This window comes from Equus caballus, chromosome 14 (assembly GCF_041296265.1).
Source record: "Equus caballus isolate H_3958 breed thoroughbred chromosome 14, TB-T2T, whole genome shotgun sequence".
Taxonomy (NCBI): domain Eukaryota; kingdom Metazoa; phylum Chordata; class Mammalia; order Perissodactyla; family Equidae; genus Equus; species Equus caballus.
Genome location: NC_091697.1, coordinates 103,503,064 through 103,518,696, shown reverse-complemented (window position 1 = coordinate 103,518,696; position 15,633 = coordinate 103,503,064). Strand labels below are relative to the sequence as shown.

The 15,633-nt window shown below is 46.0% G+C and overlaps 1 protein-coding gene across 13 annotated transcripts in view; it reads left to right on the top strand.

Annotated features, from left to right (window-relative positions):
* PDE8B (phosphodiesterase 8B) overlaps nucleotides 1–14,828 on the top strand; it is a 217,240-nt gene extending 202,412 nt beyond the window's left edge. For 12 of the 13 annotated variants that reach the window (XM_023618139.2, XM_023618132.2, XM_023618137.2 and 9 more), the window contains 8 exons: nucleotides 280–325; nucleotides 743–878; nucleotides 1,789–1,987; nucleotides 6,372–6,589; nucleotides 7,962–8,082; nucleotides 10,011–10,178; nucleotides 12,305–12,434; nucleotides 13,029–14,828. In XM_023618139.2, coding sequence (XP_023473907.1) covers nucleotides 280–325; nucleotides 743–878; nucleotides 1,789–1,987; nucleotides 6,372–6,589; nucleotides 7,962–8,082; nucleotides 10,011–10,178; nucleotides 12,305–12,434; nucleotides 13,029–13,138 — 1,128 coding nt within the window. In that variant the 3' untranslated portion in view covers nucleotides 13,139–14,828. Of the gene's footprint in view, nucleotides 1–279; nucleotides 326–742; nucleotides 879–1,788; nucleotides 1,988–6,371; nucleotides 6,590–7,961; nucleotides 8,083–10,010; nucleotides 10,179–10,829; nucleotides 12,435–13,028 lie in introns of all 13 variants that reach the window. The other variant, XR_011425719.1, reaches the window with a different exon arrangement.
* The last annotated feature ends 805 nt before the right edge of the window (nucleotides 14,829–15,633 follow it).

Here is a 15,633-nt window from a genome sequence, read left to right as displayed (position 1 = left end):
GTGGCTTCAAAATGCCAGGAGACCAGAGCCAACTCACAGCTCAGGTGTGAGACCTGAAGACAGTCACAGCCCTTTATTCTCGGTTCTCCCTCTCCTGGAGCTAAGAGGATCCTCTGTCTTGTAGCTATTGTTCTGATTTAATTTTGAGCTTCAACTTAGAGTGCCAGGTTGACTGGGTTATGCAGGATTCAGATCTCTTTGGCTAGTGAAAGGACTGAGAGAATGATGATAACGGAATGTAAAGCATGCTTCTAAAGCCAGCGTCTGTCTGTCTTCCAGGACGGCTTGCGAAGGCTGTCAGGAAACGAGTATGTGTTCACTAAGAGTAAGTCGTTTTCCGTGCGCTTGTTCCTGATGACTGTCTCTGGCCGGGGCCTTCCCCCAGTGCTGTGGTGATTGCTTGGGGAGGGCTTTGCTGTTCCCTCCTGTTGCTCTAATTAGAGTGGGAGCATCTCTATGGTCTACATTTGAAACCAAGTCTCCTAATTAAAATTACTTCTCTGAGCACTGTCAGAATAAGAACTGCAAATGTCTATACATTTAAACAGACAGTTAAACTGAATTATTTTTCTATCTGGGGTCTTGACTTTTAATAATGTAAGAGAAAAGCCTTGAAGTGAAAATCGTGGTACCCTTGGAAGTTCAAGACTTTCTTTCTAGTAGAAATCACGAAGATGACAAGTGCTCAGGGGCACTCAAGATTCTGCAATTAACCAGCCTCCCTGCCCATCTGTTTGCTCAGACGTGCACCAGAGTCACAGTCACCTGGCGATGCCAATAACCATCAACGATGTCCCCCCTTCTATCGCTCAATTACTCGATAATGAGGAAAGCTGGGAGTTCAACATCTTTGAACTGGAAGCTGTTACACATAAAAGGTACGTGGCTCCTCTGGCCGCAGGCAGGGGAGGACAATGCCCATGTTGAAGATTTTCACGTCTGGGAACTTTGAGGGAGACGCGGGTCTTTGCCACCAGAGACCTCACAGGTCCTGCCTGAGTCTCCTGCCATGCTAGAGGAGTGTCGAACCAGCAGACACCATGGCCCCTGAGCAGGCTCGTTTATGGAGACTATTAGTGGGTGGGATGTGGGGTCAACCTGGTGATGACCCAGGATGAGAAAATTCTGAGCGTCCTTCTCAGATCTACCAGGTCATTCATTTGTGCTGGTGAGCCAAGAGTTCTAAGTATTCTTAGTCCCAAACTTGGTGAAGCCCCACCCGAAATGATGGGTTTGAGAGCACTCTAGACTTTTCTTTTGATCCGTCCTGTAGGCAGGGGAAAGATTAGATAACCCAGAGTCCTCTTCTAGAGGAGGAGGACGCTATTCCTTCCTGGGGTGTTGGTCTACAAGATATGAATGATTTTCACCTGTAAATAAACCCCATGACTCTAAATGATATGACCACTGAGGCCACGCAAGCTGTTCCTTTTGTCCTTAGGCTCAGTAATTTCCTCAGGAGACATGAAGGAAGTGCAGAGCTCCTGTGGAAGTAGAGATAGAGAGGGACTGCTGGGGACCTTTCCTGGTTGTTAGCGCCACTGAAGGGCATGTGACTTAGAGACGATCTAGAAATCATTTAGACTGACCACCATGAGGCACCTAGTGAGTGGCTGGTCAGGAGGAGATGCTCTGTCTCCTTCTGATTTGGGGAGGAGATATTTTTACACGCCTGTGCCTGTGGACTAAGCATCAGAAGAAAAATGCTTCCATTCCTTGTATCATCAAAGAAAGCAGGTTTTGGACCAGTGAATACAATGAATCAGGGTTTGTTTTCCTGTTTTCTAGGCCATTGGTTTACCTGGGCTTAAAGGTCTTTTCCCGGTTTGGGGTATGTGAAGTTTTACACTGTTCTGAAACGACACTTCGGGCCTGGCTCCAAGTGATCGAAGCCAACTACCACTCCTCCAATGCCTACCATAATTCCACGCACGCCGCCGACGTCCTGCACGCCACGGCCTTCTTCCTTGGGAAGGAAAGAGTGAAGGTAGGATCGAGAGCCACGGTCTAGCTACCTACCCAGACTGGAGACCCGAGAACTCAATCTTGATAAATATATTAGGCAAACAGCTATTTGGCAACCAATTTGACAGTTTTTTGGGCTGCCAAATTAATCATTTTTGTGTTTAAAAACATGGCCCTTTCTCTTAGCTCTCCCCTCCCCCAAATACCTACAATAACTCACGCCACTGCAGAGACTCCTTCACGTGCTTGCTCACCCAGGAACCCATTCGCCACATGTTCCCTCGGAGCCCCTTGTGATACTGGGTTAGAGGACAGAACTTCATTATTCCAGCAAATGGGCACTAGGTCTAGGGGTTAAGTTTTAGGATCAAGATTTGTTCATTGATAGATTACATTCCTGATAGCACTGAGCCATTCAGCAGTCTACTGATTTACACAGATATATGTGTGTGTTTTATGTAGGTGTCAATGTGAGTATCTGTTTATTAATGACTGTTGCATAATTCTGAAAGAGTGTCATATCCCTTAGTCTTACTTAGAAGTCAAGCCTGTCATTTACGGGGGCTGATCTAGAGGGCAGCCCTGTGTACACCCCATATGCAGCTGGCAAGAGGCCTCCATCTCCTCTATTTCCCAACTACCATCACTTGCACAACAACACTTGCAATTCCTTTGCTACAATTACAACTAAAGCTTAGAATATAGAGACCCCTGGGAGGAGTGCTGTATAGAGACTGAAATTCACATCACTCTGCAAATGGCTGACACAGGACCATTTTCTTAGTCTTAAGACCCTGGTACTCAAGGAGACGAGTGGTAGTGCAACAGGTAGAAGGAGCAAAAATGGCACCAAACAGGGGAGGGGGCATGTTTCCTTCTCAGTTTTGCCAAAGACTGATCCTGGTATTCACTTTCATCAGCAAGAAAGCAAAGAATGTGGTCCAAGAATGATGCAAAAGGTTCTGTCAGCCTCTGTTTCCATAGTACCTTTCTTTGAAGCACTAGACACTTCCAGATCCCTCCTCCAGGCTCACACTCCTCCACTTTTACTGCATGAGGTCGCGTGCTGCCAGCTGCGGACAGGACCTAGGGTATTAACACCAAGACCACAGTGGGGTACAGCCGCTGCAGTGTGGAGTTAGAGATGGACCACCCTGAAGCAGAGCCACTCTAGAAAAACACAGACTAAATGCTGGGTAAATTACGGAACGCTTAGTCACTTCACTATCTCCCTTACTCTCCCTCCCCTGAAATAAGAATTTTTCTTGAAATTTTGAGTTCTGCTAGTGCATTCAGAGTCTGATTGAATTTCCCAAATAGCAGCAATAGAAACAAGTCTAAGACTAGATGTAATATCCTTACAATTCAAAAGACATTTTCTAACTGTGGCAGGGGCTGCCAGAGAATCAGAAAATTTAGAGCTCCAAACAACCTTGAAGAATTGGGCTGGAGGGGGCTTCTGAGCCCAGAGGTTGTGTCAGCAGCCCAAGATCACAGCTTGGTCCCCCATGAGACACTTCAAGTGGGATTTACTCCAGAGCCCTCTTCCACCAATCCTGCCACCACTGATGAAGAGTCAGGAAAATGGTTTCTACCAAATACCCATAGCATCTGTTACCCCTAATTCTTTATGTGAAAAAGCTAAATTTTTTTTTTTTTTTTTTTTTTGGTGAGGAAGGTTGGCCCGGAGTTAACATCTGTTACCAATCATCCTCTTTTTGCCTGAGGAAGACCATCACTGAGCTAACATCAGTGCCCATCTTCCTCTGTGTTATGTGGGATGCCACCACAGCATGGCTTGACAAGCGATGCTAGGTCCACGCCTGGGATCTGAACCTGCGAACCCTAGTTTGCCAAAATGGAATGCACAAACTTAACCACTACACCACAGGGCTGGGCCCAAGGCTAAAATTCTTAGTATCACTGTGATGTAGCTCCACATCCTCAACCCAGACATACAGCGTGCCCAGAGCTGACATTGCCCTTCACCTTGTTACACACTCTGTCCTCTCCCTCCTCTTACTGGTTTCCAGGAACCACTGCAAGTGGAGAGGTCGGGACAGCCAGCATTCTTTCATTATTCTCCGGTATAAGTGACTGTTTATCCTAGATAAGGAACTGTTCTAGAATGGAGCCCATGCTGGCCAATCTGCCTCAGTGTGATCCACATCTACTTCTGCTGGGTAAAGAAGGAAAGAACTGTGTGCAAATGTCTGCTCCTCTGAGCGTTTGGGATTTCTCCTGTGGCGGGTTTGGTGGGGAAGCTTTCTTCCCCAGGCGGTCCCTCCCTCCCATAGGAAGGCCCTTCTTCTCCCATCTGCTAGGGAATGACCCGGTCTCCTTCCCCACCTGCCCCCATCTCTTATCAGACTTTGCATTACGAGACAGTGCCAACCAAACTGCAGCGCATGGCCCATGACTGGGACCTTTGTCAAAGTGCCGGTTTTGCAGCAGTGTAAGCTGGAAGAAAAAGGTTTCATTTCATGCTACTTGTGTTGTCTACTCCAGTTATTTGAATCTATTTAATTGGAGGATTTAAAAGTAAATTGGCCCCAGACTCCAAGCCAGATTGAACATGCTCCAGAAGCACGAGCTGGAGGCCCAAAGTTTGGGCCCATGGGGCCTCCCTGCACAGAGACCCAGTGAGAGTGGAGCCCAAGCTGGGGCCGCTCTGGGTGCTGACTGCACCCACAGGTTACCATGGCCTCTCCTGACCAGCAGCAAAATGGGGCCAGGCCCGTGTGCTTGCCGTGGGCATTCCAGCCAATCTCTGCAAAGAGCTGAAAAGAAAAGCATCGACTGCTGTCTCTGCTCGGGACCCCTGTTCGTGTGGACTGGGGCTACGGCAGGACTGCCCACCAGCTCTGGGACTGGAAACGGGAATGGCCCACTTCGGGTGGGACAGCCTTCAGGAAAGCCTTCAGGGCTGAGCTTCAGACTCACTGTCCTTCCGTGTGAGCGTCCGAGAAGTGGTTTGCAGCTTTTCCTCCCGCAGCCTATTAGAGCAACTCGGGAATACCCAAAATTGTGCCCAGCCCTCCAGCCTCTTTTGGGGACCACTTTTCCCCTCACTCACTAGCCTTCAGCACAATGATGCTCTTGAAGTTTGCTGAATAAACCACTTTTTTGTTTGTTTCACATCAGGAGCATTATACAGGCTATCCTTTCTGCCTGGGATTCTCTCTTCTGCCTCTTTTTGCTTGGCTAGTTCCTTCTTATCCTTCAGGCTTCAGTGTAAAAATCACTTCCTTAGAGAAAGCCATCCCAGCCCGCACTCTGGACCTGTGTTTTGCAGCATGGTAGCCGTTAGCCACCTGTGGCTATTTTCATTGAACTAAAACTAAATAAAAGGAAAAAAACTGTTCTTGAGCTGCACTGGCCACATTTCACGTGTCCAGTAGCTACAGGTGACTAGGGGTTACTGTATGGGATGGCATCAGATATAACCACTTCCATTGCCACCGAGAGTTGAATGGACAGCACTGCTCCAAACCAGATCAGGCCACATGGCCACACTCTCAAAACGGCTGCACTGCCCTTCGTAGCACATCTCACAGTAAGTGACTTTTGTGTGGCGTTTTACTTATTTGTGCCTTCCCCAATAAATCAACTCCATTAGTGCAGAGACCATGCCAGTAGAATTCATCACTGTGGCTCCAGCACTCTGCATGACAACCGGCACCCAGTGAGCATCCAATAAATGATTACTGAATGGATGAAGTCACAGGGCACCGCATCTCACCACTGATAACTCCCTTCTACAGCTGTGAGGTGCGAAAGCATTGCATCTGACGCTCTGGTTTGTGGTCTTTAATTATATAATGAGAGCTTTAGAAAGACGGGCTCCCTTTTTGCCTTTGCCACATGCTAGCCTAGAGCTGAATTTCGTTCTTAACTGCAAGAGCCCTCTTGGCCTCGGTTTTCCTGGAAAATTCTTCTTGCCCTTGATCCTCTTGTACTGCTTGGCTCTAATCCTTTTACCTTTGTGTGAATAGTTTTGTTGCATCTACACTCTCCTATCTTTTCAGAAGTAGGCAAATAAGTAAATCTGTGATCATGGGCCACTTTCTGCTCTTCGGCACTACCACGTGGCAGGCATCTGAAAGGGCCTGTTTGCCTTCTTCCTGCAGAACTGGAGTGAATGGACTCTGGGAAAGAATTTAGGTATCCGTTATAACTGGAGCTCAGATTTCTGTTTCCTGCCAGATAATCCACAGCACAGCAAGGTGATGTGATGTGTCCTGGGCAGCCTCCCAACTTCCAGGAAGTCAGAGAAGGCGCACGGGCTAGGAGAACATTCTGATAATCCCACCTCCCCTGGCCTATGCCCTCCCGAGAGACAGGGATGAGGGTAGGTCTCCTATGTCCAGGAGGTAATGCTCAACCTTGCCTCCCCCTGACCCCAGGGAAGCCTCGATCAGCTGGATGAGGTGGCAGCACTGATTGCGGCCACAGTCCATGACGTGGATCACCCGGGAAGGACCAACTCTTTCCTGTGTAACGCAGGCAGTGAACTTGCTGTACTCTATAATGACACCGCCGTCTTGGAGAGTCACCACACAGCCCTGGCCTTCCAGCTCACGGTCAAGGACAGCAAATGCAACATTTTCAAGAATATTGACAGGTTTGTTGTGCTTGGGCTTCTGTGCTCAGGCTTGTGGAATATAAGTGGGAAGCTCAGTTTTTCCTAACTTCTCCAAGCACCTAGCTTCCTGTTAGGGGAGAGGGGAGGGGAGATAAGAATAGTTGTGCCATGGTATCAGACGGCAAAATAATAACCTTGCCCTTATAAACTAATTGTACTTTTCAGACTGATTTCATCTTTTTAAATCCTAATTGCTCTTCAATGAGTTCGTGAAAATGTTTTATTCACTGCAAAGCACTCTATAAATATTGATCCTATTACTAACAAGTATAGCAGATATTTTTACCTTCCCGGGAGGACACCCTGACTTTTGGGTAACCCAAGGAAAACGTATCCTTCCCCATCTTTCCCCAGCTTAATTTTTGGCCACTTAAAATCCTAACTCATGAGGAGACGCTGTTCCCCAGGTCCCAGCAGAGCCGCTGGTTTCCCCCTGGCTGGTGTACTCCTGTCTGGGGAGAGCTGGCCAAATGCGGACAGACAGGAGCCATTCCTCCTGCCTGCCACAGCCCTGCAGTCAGGCTGTGTGTGTTCCCCACCCAGCACCAGCCAGGCAGGAGAGCAGGCTCCTGAGAGAGGGCAGCGTACCAAGGGCACACAAGGACTGCCTGTCAACATGAACCTATCCATTTGGTCTCCAGAAATTTGAGAAAATATAGAGACCGGTTGTTCCACCTTACACTTGAGTTTCATCAGGATCAAAGATTGCTTTTAAAGTTTTCACAAAAAGAATTCTTTCCAATAGCCAATTTGATTCAGCTCCCATTCTGGCTCTTGAAGTTAGAGAAAGAGATAGGAACTACATAGTAATTTTAGGCTGGGTTGTTGCTTCATCCATTACAACTTCTATCTAATTGTAATTTGGAGAATGACTTATTAATGGGAAAACGTTCTTCCAATGCCATCATCGAAAGGAAGAATGACAGTTCTCTGTAGTAAGAATAACTGTCTGCATTGGATGCACTGGCCCAGCCCGTCACGCTGCTGTTCCAGTCCCGTAAGGAAGGAACCGCTCATCTCCTTCTGCCTCTGTTTTGACGTTGCCAAGGGAAGGTGGAAGGGGATCACCCTGTAAAATAAGTGCCCACCATGGGACAGGTACTTTCTTTTTCTTTATACTCCTAAAGCATATGGAGAAGGGTCAGCTATCATTAGGGAAAATGGAACAGTTAGTGTCAACAGGTGCTGGCTTAGTGGGAGGAGAAGCATGTAACTTTTTTGTGATCTGCAGTCGTTTCTTAACTCTGTGCCCCCAGCTTCCTCCTGGATTGTGGGAAGTGTGGTGCAATGGGAGCAGAACAGTTCTAATTTGGGACATATGAACAGGCCCTTTGTCTTCCGGTTATTTTAGGAACCATTATCGAACACTGCGCCAGGCTATTATTGACATGGTTTTAGCAACGGAAATGACAAAACACTTTGAACATGTGAACAAGTTTGTGAACAGCATCAACAAGCCACTGGCAGCCGAGGTAAGCCTTTCCCATGCCACAGGATACATCAGAGTGTATTTCCATTAGAGCCTACTCTGGCCTCAAGGCATTTCTCTCCCTCTTGAATGCAAGGTGGTTATTTACTTGGAGCTGGTAAAGAAGGGCTGAAAGTACTGGCCACTTGTTTTCGTTGGGGACGAGAACAGATTGACCGTGTCTGTAGCAACTCTGAGCTCCTTGAAAGAAAGGCCCTGAGATCAAGCCAGTGGTGACAAAAGGAGGTGGCCCAAAGACTAGGATGGAAGGAGCCTGCAGACAGCAGACTGGCACAGATGGTGGTATTGTAGGAGATCCAAAGCCCTTTCTAATTTTGTTCTTTGAGCTCTTGGATGTCTTAAGGAACTATATCCCTGCTGACTTGCATTAAAGGCTATCAGTACCTAAAGCTATATAACCAAATAGGAGTGAGTAGTTGAAAACAAAAGCATAAGGTATTTTTCCTTTTTAAAATTTACTGATAAACCTTGGACCCGCCTTAAGATCCCTACAAACTTGGGTCTTAGGAACATGGACAGAAAGTTCACATCCTGTTGTTTAAAATGAGATCAACTGCCCTCTGAAACCATGAAGCTGCTCATAGCCCCCTACAGTTAGGAAAGCTCTTTGCTCATTCCTGTTGAGCAGAAGAGGTTGCGCATGTGGATGGATGATGAATGGTCATCTTAAGAGTAACCTGATGGTCAGTCAGGAAACCATCTGTGTAGGGCCCACCGCATGACCAGCCTAGAGGAGGGACACTGTCCACCTCCCCTGCGTGCTGCTCCATCCCCCAGGGATTCCACAGCACAATGCCGGGGCCCTCCCTTCCACAGAGGACTTATGGCAGCAAGGATCTGGGGATTTAGGAGGGAAAAGTTATACAGAATCACAGAATTTGCAGTTGGGAAGGTCACCTACCCAAGGAAGCCCCCACCTCTGCGTTGAGATTTATTATTCACTGCAGTGTCCGTGGTGAGCAGTATCTTCCCAATGGGAAGCGATCGAAACCACCACCTTCAGAACATGATTCTGCCCGTTGATCGTTTAATAAATAGGTCTCAGAACAAACAAAAACCCTCAAATGTCACATGGGCTTTCAGCCTGTGGCAGAGCTCTAGAGAGCTAATTAACTGTTTCCACACATCAATTCGGTGGTGTCTTTGCAAATAGAGAATAGCAATCTTCCAGATTTTATATTATTGGGCTGTTGTTGCATTTACATAAGCTTACTCATAGACCGGGCCACTTGGCTCAGGACCACTGACATCCACCACCAGGTATGTACTAGTACATGACCAGTCTTTAAATAAGGCTGCACACACCTGCTCCTAGTAGCCTGAAGACTTACATGGTTCACACTCCCTAGCACCCAGTCAGGAGAGCAGCCGGTGGACACATGCCTTAAGAGGAAGAAACGAAGGGGGATGAGGTGGGTGAGTGGGGGTATGACAGGTCATCAGGGAGGGAGCTGGCAGGCATCGTAAGTGGAAATAAATGAGGGGTCACATGTATGCGTCATTTCCCCATTTTTAATATAGCAAAAAAACTGAAAGCTCTGCTTTTACCTATTTCCTGATAAAACTGGGAGAAAAGCTCTCCTTTAAGATTACATAACAAATTAGTAAAAAGAAAAAAAACTACTTGTAGCAGTTAGCTCTGTGGAAGAGGGTGAAAGTGAGGGGGGCGGGGGTAGTGACAGGGACTTTTGACTTTTTCAACTGTTTTTGTCTTGCTTGAGGCTTTTCCTTCTTTCTTTTTTACAAGAATATATCAGTGTGTTGTTGATGGAATTAAGGATGGGAGACCCCCTTCACTGAGGCCCAGTCAAGCCTAAGTGTGCCCGGGTAATCATGATTGATGTCTGGTCCTTTGGCCCCGTGGGCTTCACCACCATCTTGAACCTACCCTCAGCTGACAATGTTTTCCAGATTGAGGGCAGCGACTGTGAATGCAACCCTACTGGGAAGAACTTCCCTGAGAACCAAATCCTGATCAAGCGCATGATGATTAAGTGCGCCGACGTGGCCAACCCCTGCCGCCCCCTGGACCTGTGCATCGAATGGGCCGGGAGGATCTCGGAGGAGTATTTCGCACAGGTGCGCTGCCTCTCAAGGGAGGCTCCACTTCCACTTCTGGGAATGGCCCCAGGTCACAGAACTCAGGGATTCTCCAGCTGAGGAAGTTCATTAATTAGTACCTTCTCCCAGGAAGGAAACGGCTCAGCCCTGCCTGGAGCAGACTTCTGCTTCCCTCAAGAGACTGACTGATGTGGCTGGTCACAAAGTCTCTCCAGGGGAAGCGGGGCAAACAGAGCCATTGGAAGTATCTTTTCATCCCCAAAGTGTTAGATCCTAAATTTCCACAAAAACTGGGAAACCATCCATTCATTCACTAGGCTGTTATCGTCTCCATGGTGCATCGCGGGGACCACAGACATGAGAACCCATCCCTGTCCGTGGGTAGCTCATATACAGTAGGGGAGGGATGCAGCCATAGGTCCACACATTGGTAAAAATGAGAATATCTCTAAAGGAGGTATATTTGAAGTGCTATGAGAGTTCAGAAAGATTTTTTTCTGGATAAAAGAGGGGCTTTGTGAAAATGATGTTAGAGCTGTTTTTTCTTTTAAGGATTTAGAAATAGGAAAGGACTTTCTAAGAGAACAAAGCATCATCAGCAACATTAGTAAGAAGGGGAAAGAGAATTTTTATATAAGGAGAGCGGCAATATGTTGTTCACTTTGGCAGGGTGAAGAGGAGTTAAAGGAGAAAAATCCAGAAAGTGGTAGACTGCAAGATACCATTTGAAATACAGGCCTACTTCCAGAGAAGAGGCTCTAAGGACTGAAGTGTATATGTGTGAGAGAAAGACTAACACAAAAGTAGCCACAAGTAATCCATTGGGGGCGGGGCGGGGCGGGGCGGGGTGCTGGTTCTAGCTGGCTGCAGTGTGCCACTGAGGCAGGATGAAGAACAGCTGATGACGTCCAGAAGGGCTGGCAAGGGGAATGGCCAGCCAAGGACCCAGTTAGTCAACTGCATTTCTCAAGGCTCGGAAGACAGCCCCTGAATTGAAGAAAAGTAGGACAGGCAGTTCTGAGCTTTCCAGAAAAAAGCCGGGGGGACCCAAACTACTCTTTGAACGACAGTGGATATTTTGAGACTGCCTGACTGACCTGAAATGAGCAAGCTGAGCCAAAAGCTTGTAGGAAGCCATTAATGGGCTGCCCAGGACCCACAGAGAGAGGACTTGAAATGCTTCTCCTAGTTATTCTCAGTGCGAATGGGGAATGGGAAAGAACCACTTCCAAGTTCTTTAATGTAAGCTCTCTATTTAGGTGTCCTTTTCCCAAAAAGGAATGTACTGACCTTCATCAGCCAATGTGACCTAAAAATCAAGTTACAAATGAGGAGGCCTCTGATCAGCTGGCCTCTGACTCAACAAGTAAATTATGGCCTAACACATACAAACCTACACTCTAACGTGCAAAGTACTCAGATTTGCACACACCTTGAGAGCTGCATGACCAGTACCCCAATACGAACAGTCGTGTTGGTCACTATTTCCAGTAAACACAGTGCTCCAGGAAACAAGAGCTGGTTCAGCTCTACGGCATGAGCACTTTCCTCGAGACCATCACCCCGTGGTATGCAGCCGAGGGCTTTATTTGTGCTTCCCATTTTGTCACACAGAATATTAAAAAGTCAAAATTTAGTAAGATTACTCTTACTGCTTCAATGAGGACCTTCTTAAGTGAAACCGGCCCTCTTTTTAAACTGCAAGCAGGTGACAGGGAAGAACACAATGACTCCTGGGACGGTTTGCTGCCAGTCCCTTGATTGCTGCTTAGGTATCAGTTTACCCACTGTTGCTTCTGCAGCTTCAGTGTGAATGTCAGTTAGTGCTCTTAGTGTTGTTAGTATTACTTTGAAAATGGTCTTGACCTTGCAATAATGAAGACAGATCTCAGAAAAGGGTGTGTGAGCCCTGAGAGCGCTGTTCCAGGAGGGGCTGCGGTACAGCACATGCGCCCAGACGCAGAGGACCTGCGGCAGTCACTGCCACTCCCCGGGTGGCCGACTCTCCTAAGCTCGGGACCTTGCTGAGCTCACGTCTTCATATGTGCGCTTGATGACCCATTTTCACAGGGTTGTTCTGAGATTAGATGCTACTGTGACAGCTCATGTGCCCTACAGACTGTGTGTGATACTGTTTCTTGCAGACGGACGAAGAGAAGAGACAGGGGCTGCCCGTGGTGATGCCAGTGTTTGACCGGAACACCTGCAGCATCCCGAAGTCCCAGATCTCCTTCATTGACTACTTCATAACAGACATGTTTGATGCTTGGGATGGTAAGACAGTTCGTGCTTTGTCACCTACACAGAATATTTTTGTTATATTTTATGATGATTACTTTTAGTGACATAGGCTGGGCCTAAAGCTGTAAATGCAATGCTGTATTTTTAAAAAGTTAGCTCTCTGGCCAGGTGTGCTTGGGGTGATGCACGCTTTCTGCATCCCCAGCACCTGGCACAGACCCCTGAGTGTGGAAGACTCGGTGGATGTTCAGTAACTGGGCAGACAAGTCTTCACTTCTTCAAAGGACGGTTCCGAAACTTACAGTAGCTTTAGTGCATGTTGGGGGAACTCTCGGAAGAACACAGAATGTATTAAGTCTCCTCTGAATCACAGATTCTTTCTTAAATGTCTCTGCTAAACAGCTTTTCCATTTTGACTTAAAAGGAGCTGTTTGTATTTCAGAAACTAGTGTTTGACGACTTACCCTTCTCATGCTTGCGTGCCCACATGCAGCCTAAGGCCTCACCCAGGGTAGCTCGCCTCCAATTCTGATCCCCAATTTGCCCAGCAGAGCCCCAGCCTTACAGCTGCTCCTGGGATCGAACTAAATTTCACAGGCTTCTTTTGATCCTTTCATGTCCTTGCAGCCTTTGCACACCTGCCAGCCCTCATGCAGCACTTGGCCGACAACTACAAACACTGGAAGACACTGGATGACCTCAAGTGCAAAAGCCTGAGGCTTCCGTCTGACAGCTAAAGCCAAGACAGACGAGGGGCCTCCTGACCTGCAGAGGGCACTGAGAAGCGCAGCAGCGTGCGCAAGAGGCTTGCTTTTATCATGAAAACGACAGGCGGAGGCTAAGGAGCGAATGTTTAATACTGGACTCTCAATCACTCAAGTCCCCAAATTTCATTTTTAGAAAGTTCTGTTCTGTGAAGAAGACTATACATTCTTTGGAACAATCACTTAGTGACAGAACAAACACATGGCACAATGCTTTGCCCTGCTGTCATCCTGTGTGCCCTTGTCAAACCATGGAGCGACCAAGACTTGGTGCCGGGGAGCCCATCTCTCTGGATGATGACCAAGTAGCTTAGCTGGTGTTCAGCTCATCTCTTACCATAAAAATCACCATCACTGTTTAACTTGACTGTCTTCCTCAAGAGTATCGGTCTGAAGGATTCCCAAGAATATCTAAGAAAAAAAACTATACAAAATGAGCAAAACAACCGGGACCAAATTACCGATAAATTAGTTAGCATCACAGCCTCAGTGGCTAGGTGGTTCTTCTGACAGATGGTGTGACAGCCAAGCTCAAACACAGCCTTGGTCTGGTGAGTGCTTCGTCTGCACTGGTAGCAGCCTGTAGCCCTCTTTCCTGTAAAAGGGATTCGTCTTAACAGAAAGCCATCCATGATGGGGAAGGGAGGGGCATTTTGTTTTGGGGGAGTCCACGAGCTTCCCTTATTTCTGGTTTACAGAGGCAGTCACAAGGCACTATAGTGAGTATTATATAAAAGCCATTAAATCTGAATGCCCTTGGACAAGCTTTTTTTAAAAAGATAAAATTTATATACATTTGCTGTTTAAAATTTTTATTAAAGCAATCTAAACTTTCTGGGCATAAGTCCGTGGAGTATGTTGTGCTGTTTACCCTCTATCCATATATCCTGGGGAGGGAAGGGCAGTCTCAGATGTTTTAACCTATCTATATTTGAGATCATGCCATTTTGCTTTAATGATGTAAAAGAAAAAGACTGCAAGATGTGTAAATATATCAGAAAATAGGCATATGGGGAAGCAGTAAATACTATTTTAAGCTATTAACTGTATGCTAAAAGCTTCTAAAGCACAAGCGCATATTTTTATACGGCTCTTTTCACAACTTTCTGTGATCTACATAAAGTCAGACTTGAGATTTTCCTTTTTTTCCCCTTTTCTTCCTTTCTCTTTTACCAACCAACCCTTCTCTATGTAGTATAAATAGCAGAAGCCGAGTAAACTAAATATCTTCATTTTTCTTTCAAATTCTCTGTACTCCAATCTGCACTTTTAAGAGGTAAAAACAGACTGAATTAATTGAATTAGTAGTTACTTTTTTCAAATGAAAATTGGAACGCAGAACACTTTAAACTAGTACATTGGAAGTGAAAAAAATGACTTATCAGTACATAATGTGCCAATGTTTTTTTCTATATTTTGTACCAAAAAATGGAAACATATATGATAATTCCATGCAAAGAAATGTATCTAAATTATTTTTGTTAGCTGTAAGAGAACTTGCTTCCTGAGGACAGCGGCTAGCTTTGTATTGTAATGCTGCATTATGTAAATGTGATGGAAATGTTTTCGTGAAGTACTTGTAACTAAATTCCTACAGCCATTTTTCATTCCCAACAGCTGTTTTTATTTTACCTCTTTGGCCTAAATTTTTCATAATTTCAAATTTCGGTTTCGCTTCCTTTATTTCGTGAGTCACACACTTTGTTTTCAGAACACATTAAATTCAGGATGTCAGAATACCATTTTAAGGGGCTAAATAATTTGCCTGGGCTTCCGAAGCTTGCCTGAGGCCAGGACAAGCTTCTCCTGACCATCTTGCTTTCAGTTCCATTTGGTAAGTAACATTTATCAGATGTCTGACATTTTCTACATGAACATTACAGCTTACTCAGTGTAATGGCAAACTAACTTCCTATTAACTAAAATGTTAAATGCTTTAAGACTGCCAGGTTCTGGAGCTTCAGCACAGCTCTGCTCTTCATCAGTGTCATCTACTGTGGTGGAATCTTCTACTGAGTTGCTAAGTAAATAGTACATTCCTCCAAATAGTCAGTTTATTAGAAACATAGTCTTTCAGTTGGTATGTGCATCAGATGAGTATAAACTATTATACTTGCCTCTCACAGTGTTTACTAAAACATTCCGTGTTGAGGGGAGCCACGTTAATTTAGGAAAATGCAATACTATCTCATACAGAGAGAAGTCACAGTGTTACTACTGCTTAACCAGAAGAAGTTAGTTACAAAATATTGTTTCCTGGACCAGAATGACCCTATAATTTAACTAAGTCATTCTTTACTTCCAATTTAAGATTGTAAAATTTGCTTGCCTTCAGAGTCAGGACTGGTCAGTCTTGTGGGCAGAGAACAAGCCTCATCTGTTCAACCAGAACCCACTCGACTTGAGAAGGATGGACGGAAGGGATAACAGAACGCCCCCAAAGCATAGGTTCTTGATTGTGTTATGTG